At 65.8% G+C, this 21,095-nt stretch overlaps 2 protein-coding genes across 3 annotated transcripts; one reads left to right on the forward strand and one right to left on the reverse strand.

The window, feature by feature from the left end:
- Nucleotides 1-295: 295 nt before the first annotated feature.
- Nucleotides 296-8,681, forward strand: FTSJ3 (FtsJ RNA 2'-O-methyltransferase 3). 2 transcript variants are annotated; one of them, XM_082297188.1, is made up of 22 exons: nt 296-387; nt 948-1,074; nt 1,151-1,256; nt 1,417-1,463; nt 1,619-1,698; nt 1,819-1,918; nt 2,204-2,398; nt 2,857-2,972; nt 3,484-3,588; nt 3,664-3,764; nt 3,871-3,951; nt 4,028-4,180; nt 4,383-4,518; nt 5,089-5,285; nt 5,369-5,495; nt 6,019-6,112; nt 6,372-6,525; nt 6,614-6,690; nt 6,934-7,030; nt 7,119-7,302; nt 7,570-7,664; nt 7,885-8,681. In XM_082297188.1, exons 2-22 carry the CDS (start codon nt 1,008-1,010, stop codon nt 8,072-8,074), a joined length of 2,502 nt encoding a protein of 833 aa, XP_082153314.1. In that variant the 5' UTR covers nt 296-387; nt 948-1,007; the 3' UTR covers nt 8,075-8,681. The 2 variants fall into 2 exon arrangements, with proteins under 2 accessions (XP_082153314.1, XP_082153315.1); XM_082297189.1 differs by having other exon boundaries at nt 349-410.
- A 616-nt stretch (nt 8,682-9,297) lies between these two features.
- LOC309582186 (alpha-2-macroglobulin-like protein 1) lies at nt 9,298-21,047 on the reverse strand (the record flags this gene model as incomplete). Its single annotated transcript, XM_082297224.1, has 36 exons — nt 9,298-9,336; nt 9,721-9,806; nt 9,920-10,022; nt 10,112-10,180; nt 10,312-10,402; nt 10,495-10,613; nt 10,684-10,899; nt 10,978-11,195; nt 11,866-12,022; nt 12,207-12,281; nt 12,390-12,546; nt 12,639-12,720; nt 12,829-13,005; nt 13,166-13,240; nt 13,434-13,485; nt 13,652-13,773; nt 13,990-14,116; nt 14,264-14,489; nt 14,639-14,798; nt 15,000-15,087; nt 15,252-15,416; nt 15,583-15,732; nt 15,923-16,068; nt 16,314-16,371; nt 16,687-16,914; nt 17,046-17,210; nt 17,323-17,432; nt 18,024-18,138; nt 18,339-18,444; nt 18,533-18,617; nt 18,742-18,895; nt 19,016-19,036; nt 19,654-19,706; nt 19,939-20,101; nt 20,447-20,636; nt 20,980-21,047. The coding sequence occupies 36 exons, from the start codon at nt 21,045-21,047 to the stop codon at nt 9,298-9,300; spliced, it is 4,416 nt and encodes a 1,471-aa protein (XP_082153350.1).
- Nucleotides 21,048-21,095: the final 48 nt, after the last annotated feature.

Below are 21,095 nucleotides of genomic sequence, written 5' to 3' on the forward strand. Positions count from 1 at the left end.
GCACCCGCCGTGATGGCGTCACTTCCTCTCCGAAACACGCCCCGCCGGGGTGGGCACAGTGCGCGTGCGCAATGGCCGGTCACTCCTGTCGGGACTGCGCCGCCATCTTGGAACGGTCAAAGGTGATTCCTCCGTGTAGTAAAGCACGGCAGGGGAAGGAAAGGGCGGTGAACGCGGCACCGAGCGGACCCGTTATTATTTCCCAAACCTTCGAGGTGCCCCGTTATCCTTCCCCTTCTTCCACCCGCTGGCTGCGGAGGGGGGGGGTGCGCCACTCCTAAAATGGCGGCTTCAGCAGGAGGAAGCGGAAGCTGGGTGGTTCGCGCGGAGCACGCCGGGAAAGCGGCGCGGGCACGCGGAGGGACCGGGAGCAGGACCTCGATCAGGGTCTGGATCGGGAGCGGATCAGGGTCTGGATCGGGATCAGGGTCGGGGTCGGGACCGGGATCGGGATCCGAGTCTTCACCGGGATCAGGGTCTGGATCGGGATCAGGGTCGGGAGCGAGATCGGGAGCAGGGTCTGGATCGGGAACGGGATCAGCATCTGGATCGGGATCGGGGTCTGGATCGGGAGCGGGATCGGGGTCTGGATCGGGACCGGGGTCTGGATCGGGACCGGCTCGGTGTCCAGGGGCGGCGGCTCGGGCTGGGGAAGGCGGCACGGCGCTGTCGGGGCTGGGGGACCTGGAGCCGAGGTGGCTCAGAGGCTTCAGCGGGGTGCGGGTGGGCCTGGGGGGCAATGACGGGAGCCACGAAGGCGGCACCGGGGGGCATCGGGGGGACACCGAGGGAGGAACTGGGGGGCACTGCGGGGAGGGGCACTGAGAGAGCTGAGGAGACTCAGCGGGCACTGGAGGGGACCCTGAGAGGACCCTGAGGGGCACCGGGGCTCTCCTGCAGAGCCTCGGGGACCCCAGGCCGCCCCTCAGCCCTGTTCCCCCCCGCAGGCCCGAGCCCTCGGCTGACGGCACATCCCAGCCCCCCCTCGGGGCCGCCCCGCCGCCGCCATGGGCAAGAAAAGCAAACTGGGCAAGAGCCGGCGGGACAAGTTCTACCACCTGGCCAAGGAGACGGGTGAGGGCCCTGCCCGCAGCGGGGGACGGGGGGGCTGCCGGCCCTGGGACCCCAATAACCCCCTGCTGCCCCCCAGGCTTCCGCTCCCGCTCCTCCTTCAAGCTGCTGCAGCTCAACCGCAAGTTCCAGTTCCTGCAGAAGGCGCGGGCGCTGCTGGACCTGTGTGCGGCCCCCGGCGGGTGGTGAGTGGGGATGGGCCCCTCAGTGCCCCCGGCTGCCCCAGGGTGTCCCGGGTGCTCCTTGTGGTGTCCCTGTCCTCGGCCCCACCCCTGGGAGCGCAGCCCAGCGCCGAGGGCTCTCCTGGGGTGCTGCTGCAGCTTCGCTCCTCTCTGTTCTGCCCAGGCTCCAGGTCGCTTCCAAGTTCATGCCGGTGTCCAGCCTCATCATCGGTGAGTGCTGGGCTTTGGCCAGAGCTGCGGGCAGGGACGTCCAGCCCAGCCGCTGGATGTGACAGGGGAAGGGGATCCTGGGAGGAAGAGGAGGAGGGTGGGGAAGCCATGTGGGAGCCTCTTTTGAGGGGGTTTTGGTGTCTCTCCTCAACCAGGGGTGGATCTGGTGCCCATCAAGCCCATTCCCAACGTGGTGACGCTGCAGGAGGACATCACCACCGAGAAGTGCCGCCAGGTACCGCCCCAGGTGTCCCCCGCTGGCCTGGGGCTGCGCGGGTCCCTGTGGGGGCAGGGGAGGCGCAGCAGGTGGGGTGGGGCTCTGGGTGAGGGACAGACGGGTGTCCCCATCCCACAGGCCCTGCGCAAGGAGCTGCAGACGTGGAAGGTGGACGTGGTGCTGAACGATGGAGCGCCCAACGTGGGAGCCAGCTGGGTGCACGATGCCTACTCGCAGGGTGGGGCTGCGTGGGGACCCGGGGGGACGGGGACATCGCAGTGCTCTCTGAGAATTCCACCCTGGCTGGGGTTGGGAAGGACCTTAAAGCCCCTCCAGTGCCACCCCTGCCCTGGCAGGGACACCTCCCACTGTCCCAGGCTGCTCCCAGCCCCAATGTCCAGCCTGGCCTGGGGCACTGCCAGGGATCCAGGGGCAGCCCCAGCTGCTCTGGGAATCCATCCCAGCCTTCCCCACCCTCCCAGGGAAGGGTCATTCCCTCACTCTCTCTTCTCTCCTGTTGCAGCCAACCTGACCCTCATGGCCCTGAAGTTGGCCTGTGAGTTCCTGTGCAAGGGTGGCTGGTTCATCACCAAGGTTTTCCGTTCCCGGGACTACCAGCCCCTGCTCTGGATCTTCCAGCAGTTCTTCCAGAAGGTCCAGGCCACCAAACCCCAGGCCTCCCGCAACGAGTCTGCCGAGATCTTTGTGGTGTGCCAGGGTGAGCACCCTTGGGGACCTGGAGCTGCTGGGATGGGGCTGGGAAAACCTGCTGGTGGCTCTGAGCCCTCCATCTCAGGAGGAATGGCTCTGACCCCTCCATCCCGGGAGGAATGGCTCTGATGGCTCTGGTTCCTCCATTCTGGGGGGCTCTGATCTCTCCCCCCCAGGAGGAATGGCTCCAATTTCTCCATCCCGGGAGGAATGGTTCTGATGGCTCTGATCCCTCCATCCCATGAGGAATGGTTTCCACAGCTCAGATTCCTCCTGGGATGGAGAAATGGCTCTGACCCCTCCATCCCAGGAGGAATGGCTCTGATTCCTCCATCCCAGAGGAATGGCTATGGTTCCTCCATCCCAGGAGGGACGGCTCTCACGGCTCTGATTCTCCATTCTGGGTGCCTCTGATCCCTCTATCCCCAAGGAACGTCTCTCACAGCCCTGACCCCTCCATCCCAGGTTATCAGGCTCCAGACAAAATCGACAGCAAGTTCTTTGACCCCAAATACGCCTTCAAGGACGTGGAGGTTCCCACCAAGTCCGTCAGCGAGCTGGTCAGCAAAAAGAAGCCCAAGGTAGGAGCAAGGCCAGAGACACACTGGACTGGGCCTCAGGAGGTTGTGATAATGGGAACTGGTCAGGAAAATGAAAGGTTTTGGGGTGGGCAGTGTTGGAAGAGCCAGTCTGGGGGAGGTTTGGAGCCTGAAGTGGGGATTGTGAGGCTGGGGCTGGGTCAGTTCAACCCTGCATGGGTTGGGCACAGGGTTTGTGTCTCCGGGGTGGCTTTAGGACAGTGAATCTGTGTCAGGCGGCCTCAGCTGAGCACGGAGCTGGCACAAACCTGTCATTGCCAGCTCCTGTGTCTGAGCTGGAGCTGGGAGCTGCTGCTGGCCTGGGGCTGGTGACTCGTCCTAGCTCAGGCTCAGGCTGGGAACGATTCCTGAAGTCCTCAAGTACAAGCCACAGACACGTTCAGGTGGCCACTGCAGCAAGACACGAGCTAGGCGACCCCATCCGCCCTTGGGGGCTGGTGGCAGCTGCCTGGCTGTCCCCTGCCCTGGCCGCCACAGCCCCTTTTCCCCCCAGGCCGAGGGCTACGCTGAGGGTGACACCACCCTCTACCACCGCTTCACCCTTATGGACTTCCTCAAGGCTCCCAACCCCGTGGACTTCCTCTCCAAGGCCAACGAGGTGTGTGCCTGTCCCTGTCCTTGTCCCTGTCCTGTGGAGGGGAGGCTGGGATTGAAATCCCTTTCCCTGTGCCAGATCACGCTGGGGGACGGGGAGCTGGAGAACCACAGCTCCACCACGGAGGAGCTGCGCCAGTGCTGCAGGGACATCCGAGTGCTGGGCCGCAAGGAGCTCAGGTGCTGGGGACACTGGGCCAGCCACACGACCCCGCTGGGCCTGGGGGACAGCCACACCCCCCAGCTGGGGCTGCTGGCTGTCCCTAACAGCTGCCACCCCGCCCAGGGCCCTGCTGAACTGGAGGACGAAGCTGCGGCGGTTCCTGGCCAAGAAGCTGAAGGAGCAGGCGAAGGAGTTGGATATCAAGTAGGACCAGGGCTGTCCCCAGGCTGGGGTGGGGCTGTGCCCAGCACAGCTCCTCTGAGCTCCTTCCTTTTGGCAGCCTGAGCTCCGGTGAGGAGGAGGAGGGCAGGGAGGAGGAGAAGAAGGAGAAGATGGAGGCGAAAGCTGCAGCTGCTGAGGAGGCGAAGGAGGAAGAGGAGGTGGAGCTGGCCCTGGCAGAGATGAAGGCTGAGGAGCTGGCAGAGCTGAAGAGGTAGAAAGAGGAGAGATGGGGACAGCGGGTGGCAGTGCCAGAGCCTGTCTCTGACAGGGGGGCTTTGTGGGTTGGGGCTCCTCCAAGCAGCTGTTCCCGGCTGTCCCAGCACCGGGGCTGGCAGTGCTGTGGCTGTGGCTGAGCCTCTGGGATGTTTGTGTGGGGAGGGGACAGTGTGGCCTCATCCCTTTGGCTCCCCCAGGAAGAAGAAGAAGATCCTGAAGGAGCAGCGGAAGCAGCGGGAGCGGGTGGAGCTGAAGATGGACCTGCCCGGGGTGTCCATCGCCGACGATGGTGACACCAGCATGTTCTCCCTGCGCAGCATCCACAGGACCCCGGTGCGTGGGGACAGCTCCCGGGGACATCGGGGTGGGGCAGGGCCTGGCGTGTGACCTGTGTCACTGTGCCAGTGTGTCACTGTGCCAGTGTGTCACTGTGCCAGCGTGTCACTGTGTGTGCCAGTGTGTAACTGTGTCACTGTGTAACTGTGTAACTGTGTCACTCGTGTCACTGTGCCAGTGTGTCACTGTGTAACTGTGTAACTGTGTCACTGTCAGTCGTGTCACTCTGTCACTCGTGTCACTGTGTCACTCTGTCACTCATGTCACCGTGTCATTCATGTCACCGTGTCACTGTCACTGTGTCACTCGTGTCACTGTCACTGTGTCACTCATGTCACTGTGTCACTCTCTGTCACTCTGTCACTCATGTCACTGTGTCACCGTGTCATTCATGTCACCGTGTCACTGTCACTGTGTCACTGTGTCAGTGTGTAACTGTGTCACTCATGTCACTCGTGTCACTGTGTCACTCGTGTCACTGTCACTGTGTCAGTGTCACTGTCACTGTGTCACTGTGTCACTGTGTCACTGTCACTGTCACTGTGTCATGTGTCACTCGTGCTGCAGCTGCTGGATGAGCTGTCCCGGGGGGACATGGCCTCTGCTGACGCCCTGCTGGAGATCGGCCCTGGTGACGATGACATTTACGTGTCGGATCACGACGAAGGCGACGATGTGTCCCTGGCCAGCGACCTGGACCCGGAGGAGCTGCTGGAGATCGAGGCCCGGCAGCGGAAGCTGGAGCGGGAGCGGGGTGGGAAGAGGTGAGAGGGGAGAGGCGTCCTGGGGCAGGGGCTGCCCTGGGAGCAGCTCCAGGAGACACTGATCCTGCTGCTCCGTGTCACAGGGCGAAGGTTAAGCAGAAGGAAGAGCAGGAGGAGGAGGAAGAGCAGGAAGTGGAGAATCCTCTGCTGGTGCCCCTGGAGGAGAAGTCGGTGCTGGAGGAGCGACAGACCAGCCTGTGGTTTGGGAAGGTGGGTCCCACCTGTGGGGCAGGAATGATGGAGCAGCCTCGGCCCCAGCAGCTTCCCAGGACTGTCCTGGGGCTGACCCCCATTCCCTGGGGCTGACCCCCATTCCCTGGGGCTGAACCCCCATTCCCTGGGGCTGACCCCCATTCCCTGGGGCTGACCCCCACTCCCTGGGGCTGAACCCCCATTCCCTGGGGCTGACCCCCACTCCCTGGGGCTGACCCCCATTCCCTGGGGCTGAACCCCCACTCCCTGGGGCTGACCCCCATTCCCTGGGGCTGACCCCCACTCCCTGGGGCTGAACCCCCATTCCCTGGGGCTGACCCCCACTCCCTGGGGCTGACCCCCCTTCCCTGGGGCTGAACCCCCATTCCCTGGGGCTGACCCCCATTCCCTGGGGCTGACCCCCATTCTCCGGGGCTGAACCCCATTTCCTGGGGCTGACCCCCATTCCCCGGGGCTGAACCCCCATCCCCTGGGGCTGACCCCCATTCCCCGGGGCTGACCCCCCCGTTCCCCATCCCAGGACGCCTTCGCCGGCATCGAGGATGACGCGGATGAGGAGCTAGAGTTGGGGCAGGCCCAGATGTTGGCTGAGAGGCAGCGCGAGGCTCAGAGAGGTGAGGGGACGCAGAGGGACGGTCCCACAGCCCTGGGGCACCGGGTCCTGAGCAGCAGCGTGGAAGGGTTTGGGTTGGAAGGGAGCTTGAGGAGCATCCAGTTCCAGCCCATGCCATGGGCAGGGACAGCTCCCACAAGACGAGCGGCTGTTCCCAGCCTGTGTCGTTAACGAGTGCAGTGTTAATGAGCAAGATCTCTGGAGGAGTCTGCGGCAGGGTGTGCCTTGGCTCTGTCTCACCCAGTGGCTCCCGTTCCCAGACAAAACAACACAAAAAGGGCAGAAGAAGAAGAAGAGGGTAGCTGAGGAGGCGGCTGCAGCTGAGCCTAGCCCTGCAGCAGCCACGGTCCCTGATGCCAGCACAGCTCAGGAGGAGCAGAGCAGTGACGATGACAGCAGCAGTGAAGACGAGAGGTGAGGCTCAGGGGGGTCTGGGTGTCCTCTCCAGCTCCACAGTCCCGGAGAGCTGAGGGACCCCAGCCCTGCCCGCTCCTCTCCACAGGCCACTGGCACCGGTGGGGAGGAAGCGGGGCCGTGTGGAGCCCTGTGGCTTCGAGGTGGTGCCCATTGAGAACCCAGGTGAGTGGAGGGGACATGGGGGTCCCTTGGGAGGGATGGGAGGTGGGGACACACCTGGGGGTCCCTTGGGAGGGATGGGAGGCAGGGACAGACCTGGAGGTCCCTTGGGAGGGATGGGAGGCAGGGACAGACCTGAGGGTCCCTCGGGAGGGACAGGAGATGGGCAGGGGGCAGACCATGCTCCCCAGAGCTGCTCCCCAGTTCCTGGGCTGCAGCCAGGCTGAGCTTTTTCGTGTCCCACAGTGAAAAGAGCCCTGGATGCAGAGGGCCTGGCCCTCGGCTCTGTCATCGTCACCTCCAAAAAGGCCCGGCGGGACCTCATCGACGACTCCTTCAACAGGTACCTGGGGGCTGCAGGGGCTGTTCCCCAGCGGGGCAGGGGAGGTGGGGCCCCCACGTCCTGCTCACAGCTCACCTGAGCCCCCCAGGTACTCCTACAACGAGGAGGAGGGGGAGCTGCCCGAGTGGTTCACGGAGGAGGAGCGGCAGCACCGGTGCCGGCAGCTGCCCGTGGACAAGCAGACGGTCGAGGCCTATCGGCAGCGCTGGCGGGAGATCAATGCCCGCCCCATCAAGAAGGTGGCGGAGGCCAAGGCCCGCAAGAAGCGGAGGGTGAGTGCGGGGTGGGCTCCCAGGGGTGCTCTGAGTCCTCTCCCAGGGCCTCAGTCCTTCCTCTGAACCCCCTGTCCCTCCTCCGATCCCCCTGTCCCATCTCTGATGCCTCATCCTGTTCTGACCCCCCTGTCCTCCCTCTGATCCCCCATCCCTCCTCCAACCTCCATCCCTCTGCTGCCTCCCCTGTTCCTCCTCCAACCCCCTGTCCCACCTCCAACCCCTCTGTGCCCCCTGTGACCCCCTGTCCCCCTGGCTGTCCCCCAGATGCTGAAGAAGCTGGAGCAAATGAAGAAGAAGGCCGAGGCCGTGGTGAGCACCGTGGACATCTCGGAGCGGGAGAAGGTGGCCCAGCTGCGCCGGTGAGTGGCCGAGCCAGGATCCAGCTCCTCCCTTTGGGGCTGGGCTGACTGCTGGGGCCATGTCCCTGCAGCCACAGGGACAGCTCTGTGTCCCCAGCCAGGCTGATGCGGGGCTGGCAGAGCCCAGAGCAGGGCTGGGAGCCGATGTTGTCCCCACACTGGCTGGGGTTTGGTTGTTGTCCCACCCAGACTCACCCTGACCTTCGTCCTTCTCCTGCAGCATCTACAAGAAGGCCGGGCTAGCCAAGGAGAAGCGCCAGGTCACCTACCTGGTGGCCAAGAAGGGCGTGGGACCCCGGGTGCGGCGTCCCCCGGGCGTCAAGGGCCAGTTCAAGGTGGTGGACAGCCGCCTCAAGAAGGACGTGAGGGCTCAGAAGCGCAAAGAGCAGAAGAAAAAGCGCCACAAGTGAGGTGGGAGCGGCTCCATCCCCAGCAAGGGACTCAGCTCGGGGCACAGGGCTGGCTCCTGTCCCCCACTGCCACCTCAGGAGCCCTGGGGACAGGGCTGGGGCTCAGCCACACCTTGCTCAGTCCGTGCCTTGCTGTGGCAGTGCCTCGTGCCCTGTTCTGGGGCAGGGAGGGGTCATTTGGCCCCAGCGCTGCGGCCCCGGCCCCCTGCCCATGGCCACAGCTCCAGGTGTCACCAGGCTGGCTCTGCTGGCTGAGATCACAGGAGCATCCACGCCAGCCCCAGCTGTCCCCAGGGACACTGTGCCTCTGGGGGACGTCCCTGGGCTGGATTTGTCGCTCAGGTGGCAGGACAGGGGTGCCTCTGCCCAGAGCGGCTGCTCGAGGACGGCAGCGTTTAACCGCAGTCGGAGCCTGCCCGGGGCTGTGTCCTGTGCCTGAGGGAGCTGAGGGAGCCCTGCTGGCACTGCCACGGCCCCTTGTGCCGGGTGACAGGCGGAGAGGGCGCTGCTGGCTGGCTCTGTGCATCTGCTCGTGCCAAGGGAGCCCAGCCCCTCAGCCACCCTGGCCCCTCTGTCCCCACCCCCGCCTGGGGTGGGACCCCCACACACAAAGACCAAGAGTAAAGAAGTGCTTGACTAAATGTCTTTATTTAGACCCAGGCCAGGGTCTGGGGTGCACCAGGCCCTGGCTTCTCTCCACGAGGCTGCTGAGTGCTTTGTGCTGGGCTTGCAGTGTCCCCAAGGCCCTCGTGGTGACACGGGCACCGTGGCAGTGCTGGGGACGGGGCTGGGGTGGCACTGTGGCTCCCAGGGAGGCTGAGGGGTGGTGGGGACCTGCCGGGGATGTCCTGGCAGGAGGGAGGAGCTCTGGGTCCCCTTGAGGTGCTGTGGGGAGGGGAGAGGCCAGAGCTGGCCCCCCAGAGTCCCCGTGCAGGGGTGGCAGGAGGTGGCCCCGGCTGTCCCTGTGCAGTTCCCGCTGTGGCTGCTCAGCCGAGTCCGGCACGTGGTGGGGCCGGAGGAGCCGTGCGTGTCCTTGGGCCTGGGGGAGGGAGCTGTGGCTCCATCCAGAGGGGTCCTGCTGGGGGCCAGTGGTGCTGGGCCACCTCGTGGCCCCGTGGAGGGTCGGGGCCATGGCCAGGGTGGGAGCAGAGAGCCTCAGCCACTGCTGTCCTTGGCGGCTGCAGGAGCTGGGGCAGGGATGGGCTGGCAGGCTCCAGGCTGGGTTAGACGTTGTCCTCCTCTTCAAAATGGAATATGGGGTCCTGTGAGAGGAGAGTCCCCAGAGCCCCCCGCCACCCCCCTTGGTTGCCCCAGAGCCTCTGGCTGAGCCTCATCCCCTGTGTGACCCCAAACCCCGGCGTGGGGAGCTCCAGGGGGTGGCTGGAGGAAGGCCAGGGCTGATGGGGGCTGGGGCCCCTCAGAGAGGCACAGCACCTCTCTGCAGCCCCAGCCTGGACACCTGGGCCCTCCCTGGCCTCTGCCCCCAGCTCTGGCCAGCAAACCCCCAACAATCAGTGCGGGACTCCAGGATGGGCTCCCCCATCCCCCGGGGCTCAGCACAGCCCAGGGTGGCCATCCAGGGTGGGTGGGTCCCCATCAGGGCCCGAGGGTGGGGTGACCCCTGGCCTGGCAGGCTCAGCCCCTACCTGAGCTGGGGGGTGCAGTGTAGGCCACGTCCACACGGTCACCTGCAAGGGAGGGGTGGTGACCATGGGGTGGGAGGAGCTGCTCCCTGAACGAGCCAAAGCTCATCAGGGTGAGCTGGGAGCTCAGCCAGACCCCACTGAGCCACGGGGGCCGCCGGGGTGGCAGCAGGGCCAGGGGACACGGCCCCGCAGGGCTCACCTGTCTCGTAGTAGTCGTACAGGGACACAGTGGCCGGCTGGAGGTTGCTCACTGGGAAGTCCTGCTGGGCTCGGAAGGAAAAGGTCTCCTCCTGCTTGCTCAGCTGTGGAAACAGCGCAGGGGGGAGGTGCAGCCACCCACCCTGGGGCAATCCCCCTGGTCCCAGGGCTCCTGCTCCTGCCCCCCTCTCACCTGCTCCACGTAAATGGTCACCTGGTCGGGCTGCACCTCCACTTTCTTCACCAGGCTGTGCATCTTCAGCTGCAGGGACACGGCTCAGGAAGGGCCACAGCTGCTCCCTGGGTGGGTCCCTCCCTGTCCCACAGCCCCCGAGGGGCAGGCACCTGTGGGATGGGGTATCTCTCCCCTGACCACCCTGGCGGGCTCCTCACCTCCACCACGGATTTCTTGTCCGGGCTGTAGCCCGATGGCAGCTTGGCCTCGATGACGACCATGTTGGTGACAGGACGCTCCCCGCTGTACCTGCAAGGGCAGAGCCCCGGGGTGGGCTTGGGGCTTCCCTCCCTCCCTGGCTGCTCCTGTCCCCCCCAAACCCGGGACAGCCCCGTCCCTACCGTGCCCAGAGCCGGAGGAGGAACTGGGGGTTCTGTGTGCTGGGCAGCGGCTCCGTCTGCACCCGCAGCTCAAACGCCCCCGTGCTGGGAGGGGGGGGCACGTTGTAGCGCAGGGTCACCTGGGGGACAGCACCGGGTGAGGCCAGCCAGGGGCCAGGGCCGGGGCCGGGGAGCCCAGGCTGTACCCACCTGCACCAGGGCACAGCCCTGCCCGCGGGCTCGCAGCCCGTAGGTGCCCGGCAGCTCGGGCAGGGCCGCCCGCTGCAGCACCAGCCGGTTGCTGCTGTCCAGCACGAAGTCCTGCGCTGTCCCCTTGGGCGCTGTCACCGTCACCGTGAAGTCCCCGTTGCTGCCGTAGGTCAGGGCGGCGTATTTGGCCAGGGCTTGCAGGGCCACCACGGTGTCCTGGGCACGGGGACAGCGCCGGGCTCAGCCCTGAGCGCGGCTCCCAGGAGGGGCCGGTTCGGAGCCCAGGGCCGGTACCTGCGTGGACGCGAAGCCCCCGTAGGGGTTCTGCTGCTTGCAGAGCCAGCGGACGATGCGGGCCGCCGTGCCCAGGTCAGCCGGGGACACGGAGGGCTGCGACAGGTAGGCCAGCAGGACATAGGCCGTCATCTCCACCTCGGCCGGCGCGGCCGCGGCCCAGGACGGCTCCGGGGACTTCTGAGCCTGCCCCTTCCTGCGCCAGGAGAGCTGCCCGTCTGCGGGACAAGGGCCCGGCCGGGCTGGGCTGAGCGGGGCTGGGCCGGGCCGGGCCGGGCCGAGCCGGGCTGGGCTGAGCTGAGCTGAGCTGAGCTGGGCTGAGCTGAGCTGAGCTGAGCTGAGCTGAGCTGAGCTGAGCTGAGCTGGGCTGGGCTGAGCTGGGCTAGGCTAGGCTGGGCTGGTCTGAGCGGAGCTGAGCTGATCTGGGCTGGGCTGATCTGAGCCGGACCAGGCCGGGCTGGGCTGGGCAGATCTGGGCCGGGCCGGGCTGGGTTGATCTGGGTCGGGCCGGGCTGGGCTGGACTGATTTGGGCCGATCTGGGCCGGACTGATCTGGGTTGATCTGGGCCGGGCCGATCTGGGCCGAACCGGGCTGGGCTGATCTAGGTTGATCTGGGCCGATCTGGGCCGGGCTGATCTGGGCTGATCTGAGCCGGGCCGGGCTGGGCTGATCTGGGCTGGGCCCCGCTGGGCTGATCTGGACTGGGCTGATCTGGGCTGGGTTGATCTGGGCCGGGCCGCGCGGGGCTGATCTAGGCCGGGCTGGGCTGGGCTTGGCTGGGCTGGGCTGATCTGGGCCGATCTGGGCCGATCCGGGCTGGGCTGATCTGGGCCGATCCGGGCCGGGCCGGGCCGGGCGGGGCTCGCTCGCAGAGGCCGTGGCGGTACCTGCGCTGACGCTGTGCTGGGCCAGGCGCTGCAGCTGCGCCCGCTGCTGCTCCCGCAGCCCCGCCAGCCCGAACACGTAGGCGAGCAGGGCTTGCGTGTAGGGGTTGTCCGTGGGAGAGGCCTCCAGGCACTTCAGCGCTGAGCTCAACGCCGGCTCCTGGCGTGACAGCGGAGTCAGGAGCCGGCCCAGGACATGGGGCTCGCTCAGAGACCCCGGTGCTGCCCAGCGAGACCAGCTGTGCCCAGTTCGGGCTGCGAGGTGGCCTGGAACGGCCAACCCCCTGTCCCAGCAGCCGTCCCCACCCCCCCAGCCCCTGTGGGGACACTGGGCCCGTGCTCACCAGCGTGGGCAGCCCCAGCTCCAGCATCGCTGCCGCCACGTACGCCGAGAGCGAGAGCTCGTCCGAGACCCCGCCCTGCAGGGGGACAGCGGGACGCGGGTCCGGCCGGGCTGTGGCACCAGCACGGGGACCCCCCCCGTGCCCAGACCACACTCCGGGTCCCCAGCCCAGCCCCTGCCCCACCTGCAGGGCGTTGTTGAAGAGTTTGCCCACGCTGCGGAAGCAGCCGCTCTCCCTCTGGTGCCGCTGCAGCCACCGCAGCGCGTCCGTGATGTGCCGCTCCTCGATGGCCACGTAGGCGCGGGCCTGCCCGAAGGACTTGAGGACAAACGCGGTCAGCCTGGAGCCAGGGACACATCACAGGGCCGGGGGTCAGCGCGGGGGTGCCCTGGGGGGCAGGAGGAGCCCCGGGTGCAGCTGCAGAGCCCTCACCAGGTGTTGCCCTCGCGATCGCTCTTCCCGAAGGCGCTGTAGGAGCCGTCGTCGTGTTTGTAGAGCAGCTCCCGCTGGTACCCTGCGGCAGGACACGCGGACAGGGCATTCTTCCCGTGCCCAGGGGAGCCACGTGCAGTGGGGAGGGGGCTGTGTGTCCCTCCCGGCGGGGGGTCAGGGTGCCACTGACCGCTCTGCAGGAAGCCCTGTGCCTTGGCGCGGATGTCCGGCAGCAGCTGCCCGGTCTTCTCCAGGTACTGCTGGATGTAGATGTTGGGGGCAAAGCGAACCATGTTCTGCTCCCCACAGCCATAGGGCATGGCCAGGAGACTGTCCAGGTTCTGCAGGGCGTTGCCCAGGATGTCACCTGTCCCAGGGGGTCATGCCATCAGCTGTGCCCCTGCCAGCAGCGCTCCTGTCCCCTTCCGTGTCAGCTCCGGCTGGTGCCACGGAGGTCCTGCTGAGCGGGGGGAGCTCCGCACCCACCCTGTCCCCGCGGTCCCCAGGCCCCCCGGCCTGTCCCTTACCCATCACGGTGACGTGGGCTCTCTGGGAGCCCTCCAGGATGTTTGCAGGAATCTCCAAGGAGACTTCCTCAGCACCTGTGGGGACACAGGGCCGTGACAGTGGGAATGCCCAGCTGCTCCCGGCCTGCCCCGTGGCAGCCTCACCCAGCCCCTTCCCGCCCAGGCACCCTGGCCCTTGGTTCCTCTGGGCTGGTGGCCCTTGTGACCAGTGGCCAAACACCCCTGTCCACATCCCCCGGTGCTGCTGGACACCCCTGGCCGGTCCTACCTTCCTGGCAGAGCAGGGAGCTGTGAGCCTTCTCCACCAGGATTCCCCCGGGCTGTGAGGAAGCAGCACCAGAGTCAGTCAGGAGGAGGGACCTGCCTGTCCCCCTGTCCCTTGGGTCACCCTGGCTTCACGTCTGGGTGCTCTCCCACTGCCCCCCAAGGGCTGCTTGCATCCTGCTCCCAAATCCATCCCATTTTCCTCCTCCACAACGCTCTGACCTGCACCAGCAGGGGCTTTATCACGGTGTCCACGCGGCCCTGGGCCGGCACCAGGGGCAGCTCGTTGCCACAGGGCTCGGTGGAGCTGAGGGCCTCGGTGCTCACGGTGATGTTCACCTGCCCTGCAGGTGCAGATGCAGCCCTCAGTCCCCAGGGAACCCCAAACCTGAGCGTAGCCCCTGGGCTTGGCCTGGGGCGGGCTGGACTGGGCTGGGGGTGCCCGGAAGGGTGGGAGTGGAGCGAGGGAGAACTCCCCAGGTGCCGTGGGGTTTGTTCCTGCCCTCCCCACCCCTGAGCGGGTCCCCGGGCAGCAGGGCAGGGTGGTGGTAGCTCTGTACCCAGGCTGGTGGCTCTCACACCCCACTGGAAGGTCTTGGCTTCGTCTGCACAGACACAGCTGCTGTAGCTGTCCCCTGTGCCTGGTGACACCTCCAGCTCTGCCGACTCCGCCAGTGTCACCTGAACCTGCGGGGCACAGCCACGGCTCCATCAGCCCCTGCCAGCCCCCAGAGCCAGGCTCACCTGCCCAGCCCTCACCTGAACCTGTGGGGCATGGCCACGGCTCCAGCAGCCCCTGCCAGCCCCCAGGCTCCCCTGCCCGTCCCCGCTCACCCTCAGGCACTGGCGCAGGTAGTTGAAGACGCTGGCCCTGAGGGTGAAGGTCTCGTGGCGCACCACGGCGTAGGGCAGCGCCAGCTCCACGAAGAACGGCTGGAAGGCTGTGAGGGTGACAGCAGGGGACAGCCCCAGGCCCTGCGGGGCCGTGCAGAACATCCCAGCCTCCCACTCCGTGATGGCGTCGGGCACTGTCACCGTCACCTCGGCAGAGCCGCCCTCCCTGCGGCACGGAGAACATCATGAGGCCACCCCACCACGGCCGGTGGCATTGCCAGAGTGGCACTGCTGCGACACTGCTGGTGCCATCCCGCAGGGACAAGGAGTCCTGAGGTCCCCAACTCCCTTCCCTTGGGAGCTGTCCTCTCTCACCCCACAGGGACCAGGTCCCACAGCCACGTCTCTGGGAAGTACGTCCGGGGGGCTGGGGGCTCTTCCCTGTCCTGGATGACCTGGATGTCTGGGCTGGGCATGCTCATGAATACTGAGACATCTTCGCTTTCTGCCGTGAAACGGGGCAGTAGCACCTCTCCTGGAAAAGGCAGAGCAGAACTTGAGGGCCTCAGGTCTCAGCTGGACCTGACCTGCAGCCAGCACAAAGGTGACCAAAATCCTCTTCCATCCTCTTTGATGCCGAGGGTATTTTCTGGATGGCTCCAAGTCTCCCTGAGGACACGGCAGCCAGGACTGGCCACCAGCTCTTTGCTCTTTTCGGCACAAGGGCTGTGCTCACCTCTAGGACCAGGGACTCCATACATTATCAACCTTGGCAAGCAATCTCCCCTGGTCTTGGCATTGGTGAAGAGCTTCAGGGCTGCATCCTGTGGAAAAGCAGAGGTTGGGCACCTCCCCCAGCCAGCAGGAGGAATATCCCCATTCCAGCAGTGAGCAGTCAGTCCCAGGGCTACAGAAAACTCGTGGAGAAGGAGCCTGAGCTTGGCAGGAAAGGGAAGGTCCTTTGCCACAGGTGTGGCTTTCCCCGCACTTGGGCAAAGCGCGGGCGCCTCCGGGGTGGGGAGGAACCGGGCGGGCAGGGCTTCACCTGGAATAACTCGTAGGTTTCCATCTTGGAGTCGTCCCAGTAGAAGTGACAGGGTGATTCATCCTGGATGCTGGGGGGGTAGCTGAATCCGGGCAGTGCTTTGTAGACCTGGGAATGAACACGTGCAAAATCCTCAATTTCGGAGCGCAGAGCTCTGCCCGGGAGCCACCGCGGCACCGGGTCCCTGCGAGGGACACCTGAGCCAGTGGCACCCCACCCCCAGCCAGGCTGCTCCTGGGGCTGCACCGGGACCCCAGGCAGGGCCAGCACTCACGGCCTCGGCGTTGAGCTCAGCCTCGGGCTTCAGGAGCAGCACACTGCGATCCACGGCTCGCACGGCGCACAGCGAGCCCGGGGCCGCCCCCAGCTGCAGCCTCAGCGCCGCCCCAGGCAGGGCCCTGGCCTCTGAAAACGCCATCGTCACCTGCGCAGGGACAGCAGGGGACGGGGCAGAGGGCGGTCACCTCCCGTGGAGGGGCAGGACCGAGCCACGGGAGAGCTCTTCTTGGAGGGTTTGGGGACCAGGGAATGGGTTGAGAGACCGCGGCATTGTGATGCACCGGCAGCGGGATGGATCCCGAAGCAGCAGCCATGGACAGCCCAGCTCCTCTCACCTGGTTGGGGAGGCACTTGGCCACGTAGAGCTCGGTGCTGTCAGCCACCATCTCGCCGTTGGGCAGCACCACGTAGACCAGAAACCTGGCCATGGGCGCCAGCTCCAGCCCGATGGGCAGCTCCAGGGAGATGGAGACCCTCTGTCCTGGAGCATGGAAAGGGGGCAGATGTTACCCAGGGAAGCTGCGGCTGCTCCAGCCCTGGAAGCATCCGAGGCCGGGTTGGACAGAGCTTGGAGCACCTGGGAGAGCGTAAGGTGTCCCTGCCCACGGCAGGGGGGGGATGGGATGGGCTTGGAGGCCTCTTCTAACCCAAACCATTCCGTGGTTCTGTGAGGAGCAAGCACAGGGAGCAGAGCCCTGCGCAGCCCCTCCGTGCCGTGGGACCTACCAGGCTCTGCAGAGACCTCTTTCTTGAAGATGGTGGTGATGGTCCCCTTGGCCAGGACCTGCAGAGGAGGGAGTGAGAACAAAACTGGTGCTGAGTGTGGAATCAAAGTGCCCTGATGGCGGACGGACCCACCATGGACGTTCTGGGATGATTTCTGACCATGCCCAATCTCCAGCCCCCCAACACCTCCCATGGGGGTGCAGGCCCAACAGTGGCAGCAGCCACCGCCTCCGACAGGTCCCTCAGGCTCTCCAGGACTGGTTGCTCATTGTCCTGTCCCCGGGGACACCACCACGAACGTGTGTGGAGATGTGGCCCTTCCCACACAACTGCGCTGATTCCTGCTGCCCTCCCTCCCCAAGCCGGGGCTCACCATGAAAACCAGATCCAGGTTCTTCAGCCCACTGCCTAAAGCCTCCTTGCTGAAGATGGAATCCACGTGGAACAGCTGGGGACGGCCGCAGGGCAGCTCCCCCTCCGGGCTGCGGATGTGCAGGAAGCTCCCACTCTTCGATGAGTAGGGCATGACTGACAGAAAGGCATCCTCGTGGACGACTCCTGAGTGCTCATCCTGGCTCTGAGCTGTCCTGCTGACTTGAGCCTGAGGTGGGAATCCGGGGCTGAATCCATTCAGCAGCCCCCGAGGTGTTGCTGGTGCAGCTCCAAGGCCCCACCGCGCTGCAGGAGGCAGCTCAGGGACCCCCGAGGGGGGGACGCGAGTGGGGGCCTTACCCGCAAGGAGACCCTGCCACTCCAGCCAGAGGCATCCAGCTGGAAGGAGGCTCTCCCGGAGCTGTCTGTCAGGAAGCTTTGGGTCTTCTCTTGTCCCTGGTTCCAGACAAAGAGCAGGACCTGCCTCTGGGGCAGCCCGGAGCCGTCGGCGCTCTTCAGCCGGATCTGTGCGGGAGGGAAGGGGAGATGCCACGGTTTGGGGCTGCAGCCGTGGCAGAACGGGGCTGGGGGTGGGCAGGGGCAGGTGAGCCCCGCAGGGAGAGGGAGCTCCCGTTACCATCCCGGTGTAGGGGAGGCCGCGCTTGTAGACGTGATCGGGTTTCTCAAAGGTGACCGTGATCTTCTCGGATAGAACCTCGCAGCTCTTGGTGCTCTTCATCTCCAGCCCTGCAGGGAGCGAGGGGGAGCTCAGGGTGCTGAGGGACACGGCTTAGCTCCAGCCAGTGCCCCTGTTCCCACGCAGAAAGGGTGCCTGGATATTTGGGCTTCCCTCCTGCAGCTCCCAGCACGGTTTGCATCTCCTACAGGAGCAGCAGAAGCCCTGTGGAATATTTCAGACCTGGTCCAGGGTGCAGCTGGGGGCAGACACTTCCCACCATCGTGAGGGGCCACCCCGGGCTGATGGGCACAGGGACAAGCCCTGCTCTCCTTTGTCTCCAGCCAAGCCAGGCACTCCCAGTGTGAGGAGGTGGCGAGCGAGGGATGAGCTTGGAGAGGAAGCCGCCCCACCAGCTTGGGTGAACCCAACCACTCTGCACTGCCAGGACTCAGCGTCCTGCACTGGCAGAGCTGCTGGACCTTGGAAAGGCTTTTCTCCTCTGCTTGGAATTCCAAGTCTTGCCAGGCTGACCTGACTCGCATCCCCACCCAAACCCCATCCCTGCGTGTGCACCCCTAAATCCCAGCAGTGCTTTTGGGTGTTCCTGGAGAAGACCGATCCCGTGGGAGCGCGTGGGGGTGGCCACACCCCGTCCCCACCTGTGCCATCCTCCACCAGCGATGCCTTGACTTCCAGTTTCTCCTCCGTCTCCAAGGTGGTCATGTTGTAGGCAGCCAACGAAACCTCTGTGGAAAAGCAGCCATTCTTCCCTGTCTGGAGGGAGAATCAACCCCGTCAGCAGCATTCCCAGGAAGGAGCCGTCCCAGTGGCACCCCCAGCACCTCAGTGGCACCCCCAGCATCCCAGTGGCACCCCCAGCGTCCCAGTGGCACCCCCAGCATCCCAGTGGCACCCCCAGCGTCCCAGTGGCACCCCCAGTGTCCCAGTGGCACCCCCAGTCCCGCCACGCTCACCTGCCCAGTAACCTGGGTGCAGGTCTTCCTGTAGAGAGGCCAGACCCTCTGGCTGAGGCACAGGTCAGCCTGGACCTTCCCCTGGACGGGCTTCCCGTAGGTGTAGCTGTGTGGGGACAGTGCAGAGGCTGTGCTGGGGTGGCCACACCCTGCTGGACACCCTGATCCCTCCCCGTTCCCTGTTCCCAGCTCACCGCCCGCAGATCTCCACCGGGATCTTCTTGTCCTTCGTCCGCAGCGCGCTGGGGAGATGGATGGTCACCTCAAACTTGGGCAGCACTGGTGGACAGGCACAAGGACAGAGGGTGGTCACTCTGAGGACAGTGCCAACACTGCCTGGGTGGCTGGAGGGGGTCAAGACCTGCTGCCCACGGTGGGATCCCACCTCCCAGTCCCCATGTACCGTATTCCTCCACGCTGAAGGAATGGCTCTTCCCTTCCACGCTGATGGTGTAGGTGCCCAGGGCCGGCTCCGAGGCCAGCGGGAGGGACAAATCCACGATTCCCTGCCGAGGGGTCACCTCCCGCCACTGCGCGATGCGATTCCCGCTGGGATCCTGCGCCGGGACACGCGGGATCAGCGCCCAGGGAGGCCAGCAAACAGCCCCTGTCTGCGTCCTGTGTCCCCTCTCCCAGCCCTCCCGAGCCCACCCCACCCCCGGGTGTCCCAAACTGACCTCCAGGAACACCAGGGGCAGCTGGAAGGCAAAGAGAGGATGGTCAGAGGAGCAATTCCATCCCTTGGGGTCTCACCGGGGTGGGCACAGCCGTGGATGGGGTAGAGAGAGGGTTTTCTGTGGGATGCTGTGAACTTCCCAGCCCTCAAGATGCTTTGGGGTGGATTTTGAGCCTGGCTGTGGCTGGGATGAGCCCGAGGGCAGTGCCAGCATGGCACGGACAGGTGGCATCTCCCAGCGCGTTAGGAAGAGTCCAGAACCCCTTTAATCTGGGAAGATCCTGCACTTGCAGAGACCCCAGGGGTGCCAGAGGCTGAGCCTGCCGGTGCTCCTGGTGTCTGATGCCTTGATGGATATCAGCAGCGCATTCCCTGCTTCCCACTCACCAGGGCTGCATCCCTGGCTGGGAGCTGGCGTGGGCACATTCCCGTGTCACACGTGCCCTCTGCTTTCTCCTTCCCGACCCTGCTGCGCCCCTGAGCAGCACAGGGCATCCCTGCCCCGGGGGCAGCTCCCCAGGCAGGGCTGGCCGGGGCAGCATTCCCGAGGGGAAAGGTGACTCCCACACCTCTCCCACGGCTGGCTGGGACAGTGCAGGGAGCCCTCGGCACCTCCCCATGTCCCAGCCCTGCTCTCACCTTCTGGTTGCTGGGGGTCAGGTCTTTGTCCAAAGAGACAACTCGGAACTTCACTGGGAAAGGAAGCGGAGATGGAGGAGCGGCTTCACCCATGGGAAGGTGGATGGAAATCCTCCCTGAGCCCTGCACTGGCCCTCACACAGCAGGGCCTCCGGCAAGCCCTGGGACATCCCAGGATGATCCCTCCCATTTCCAGGCAGTGCAGGAGCAAGGCTGGGCCTCCTCACCCCTCTCCCCAACCAGGGGGGTCCCCCAGAGCTGGGTGGTTCCTTCTGCCGCCCTCACCTTCCTGCCCAGGCTTGTAGACAGCCTTGTCTGTCTGGATGAAGATCCCGGGCTCCCGGGCTCTCAGCATCACCTTCTTCGACTCGGAGACATTCAGGGAATCTCCCTGGATTGAGACGTGCAGCTCCACGATTTCCTCCTTCCCTGTGGCGGGGGCTGGAGCCTGCAGGGGAGCAGCAGGCTCGGGGTGGGGACAAGGACGGTGCCCGGGCTCCCTCAGGGTGACCCAGAGCACTCCCCACCCCTTCCACGAGCCAGGGGCTGGGAAGAAACATCCCCCCAGCGCCCTGCGCGTCTGCAAACGGGATCGTTCCAGCCACGGGATGACTGGGCTGAGCCTGGAGTTCTGTCAGGGTGAGGGGTGAGACTCTGCCAAAAGACGGGGAAGTCACAGGGGAGCCACATCCGCTCCCAGCCCTGTGTGGAGCCGATGGAAACGGCCTGGAGACCACCCAGGGCCCCCTCCCTGCTGCCGGCTGGTTTGGGGTGGCACTGGGGTGACACTCACGGGGAAGGTGATGTTCAGGTGCAGATGAGGCTCCAGGACCTCTCTCCTCAGCAGGGTGGTGGCCGGGGTCCCACTACTCCCCTGCAGCTGGACACGGACCTGGACGGGCCCCTGGAGGTCACTGAGGTGCACCCAGAGCGTGGCAGGGTGGGGGTGGTACAGCACAGCCGGGGACACCACCACGAAACTCCTGGCGAGGACAAGTGACAGGAGAGAGCCCTGGGGGTGAGGCGCGTCCAGCACGGCCCCACAGAGACCTGGAAAAGCCCCTGGGAGCACAGGAACCCCCCGAGCCTCCCCTCTCTGCCTCTGGGCTGCCCTTGGCTCCTCAGCTCAGCTCTGCAGGTGAGGGGACAACCACCCCTCAGAGCCACCAGGGCCACCAGGGCCACGTCCTCGGTGGTGCTGGGCAGGGACAACCCCCCAGGCCGAGCAGCAATCAGGGCATGGGAAGGATTGAATCCCACCCGGAGCTGCTGAGGAGCCGAGGTTAAACCACCCCAGCAGGCACAGACGGACGGGGGGGGACTTACGGTGCTGCAGAGGCCCCGGCTGAGAGGAGCAGGATGAGGAGGAGGATGGGAAGGGCTGGAGACCTCATGTCTCCAGCTGGATGTGGATGCTGGGAGCAGCCACAGCCTCCTCCTGC

This window comes from Coloeus monedula (assembly GCF_965178545.1).
Source record: "Coloeus monedula genome assembly, chromosome: 26".
Taxonomy (NCBI): Eukaryota; Metazoa; Chordata; class Aves; order Passeriformes; family Corvidae; genus Coloeus; species Coloeus monedula.

Excerpts from the sequence above, each read along its gene's own strand:
- FTSJ3 (XM_082297188.1), top strand. The coding sequence starts at position 1,008 with ATGGGCAAGAAAAGCAAACTGGGCAAGAGCCGGCGGGACAAGTTCTAC. Across the intron at positions 1,075-1,150 it reads CCACCTGGCCAAGGAGACGG|GCTTCCGCTCCCGCTCCTCC; the intron begins GTGAGGGCCCTG and ends GCTGCCCCCCAG. Across the intron at positions 1,464-1,618 it reads GGTGTCCAGCCTCATCATCG|GGGTGGATCTGGTGCCCATC; the intron begins GTGAGTGCTGGG and ends CTCCTCAACCAG.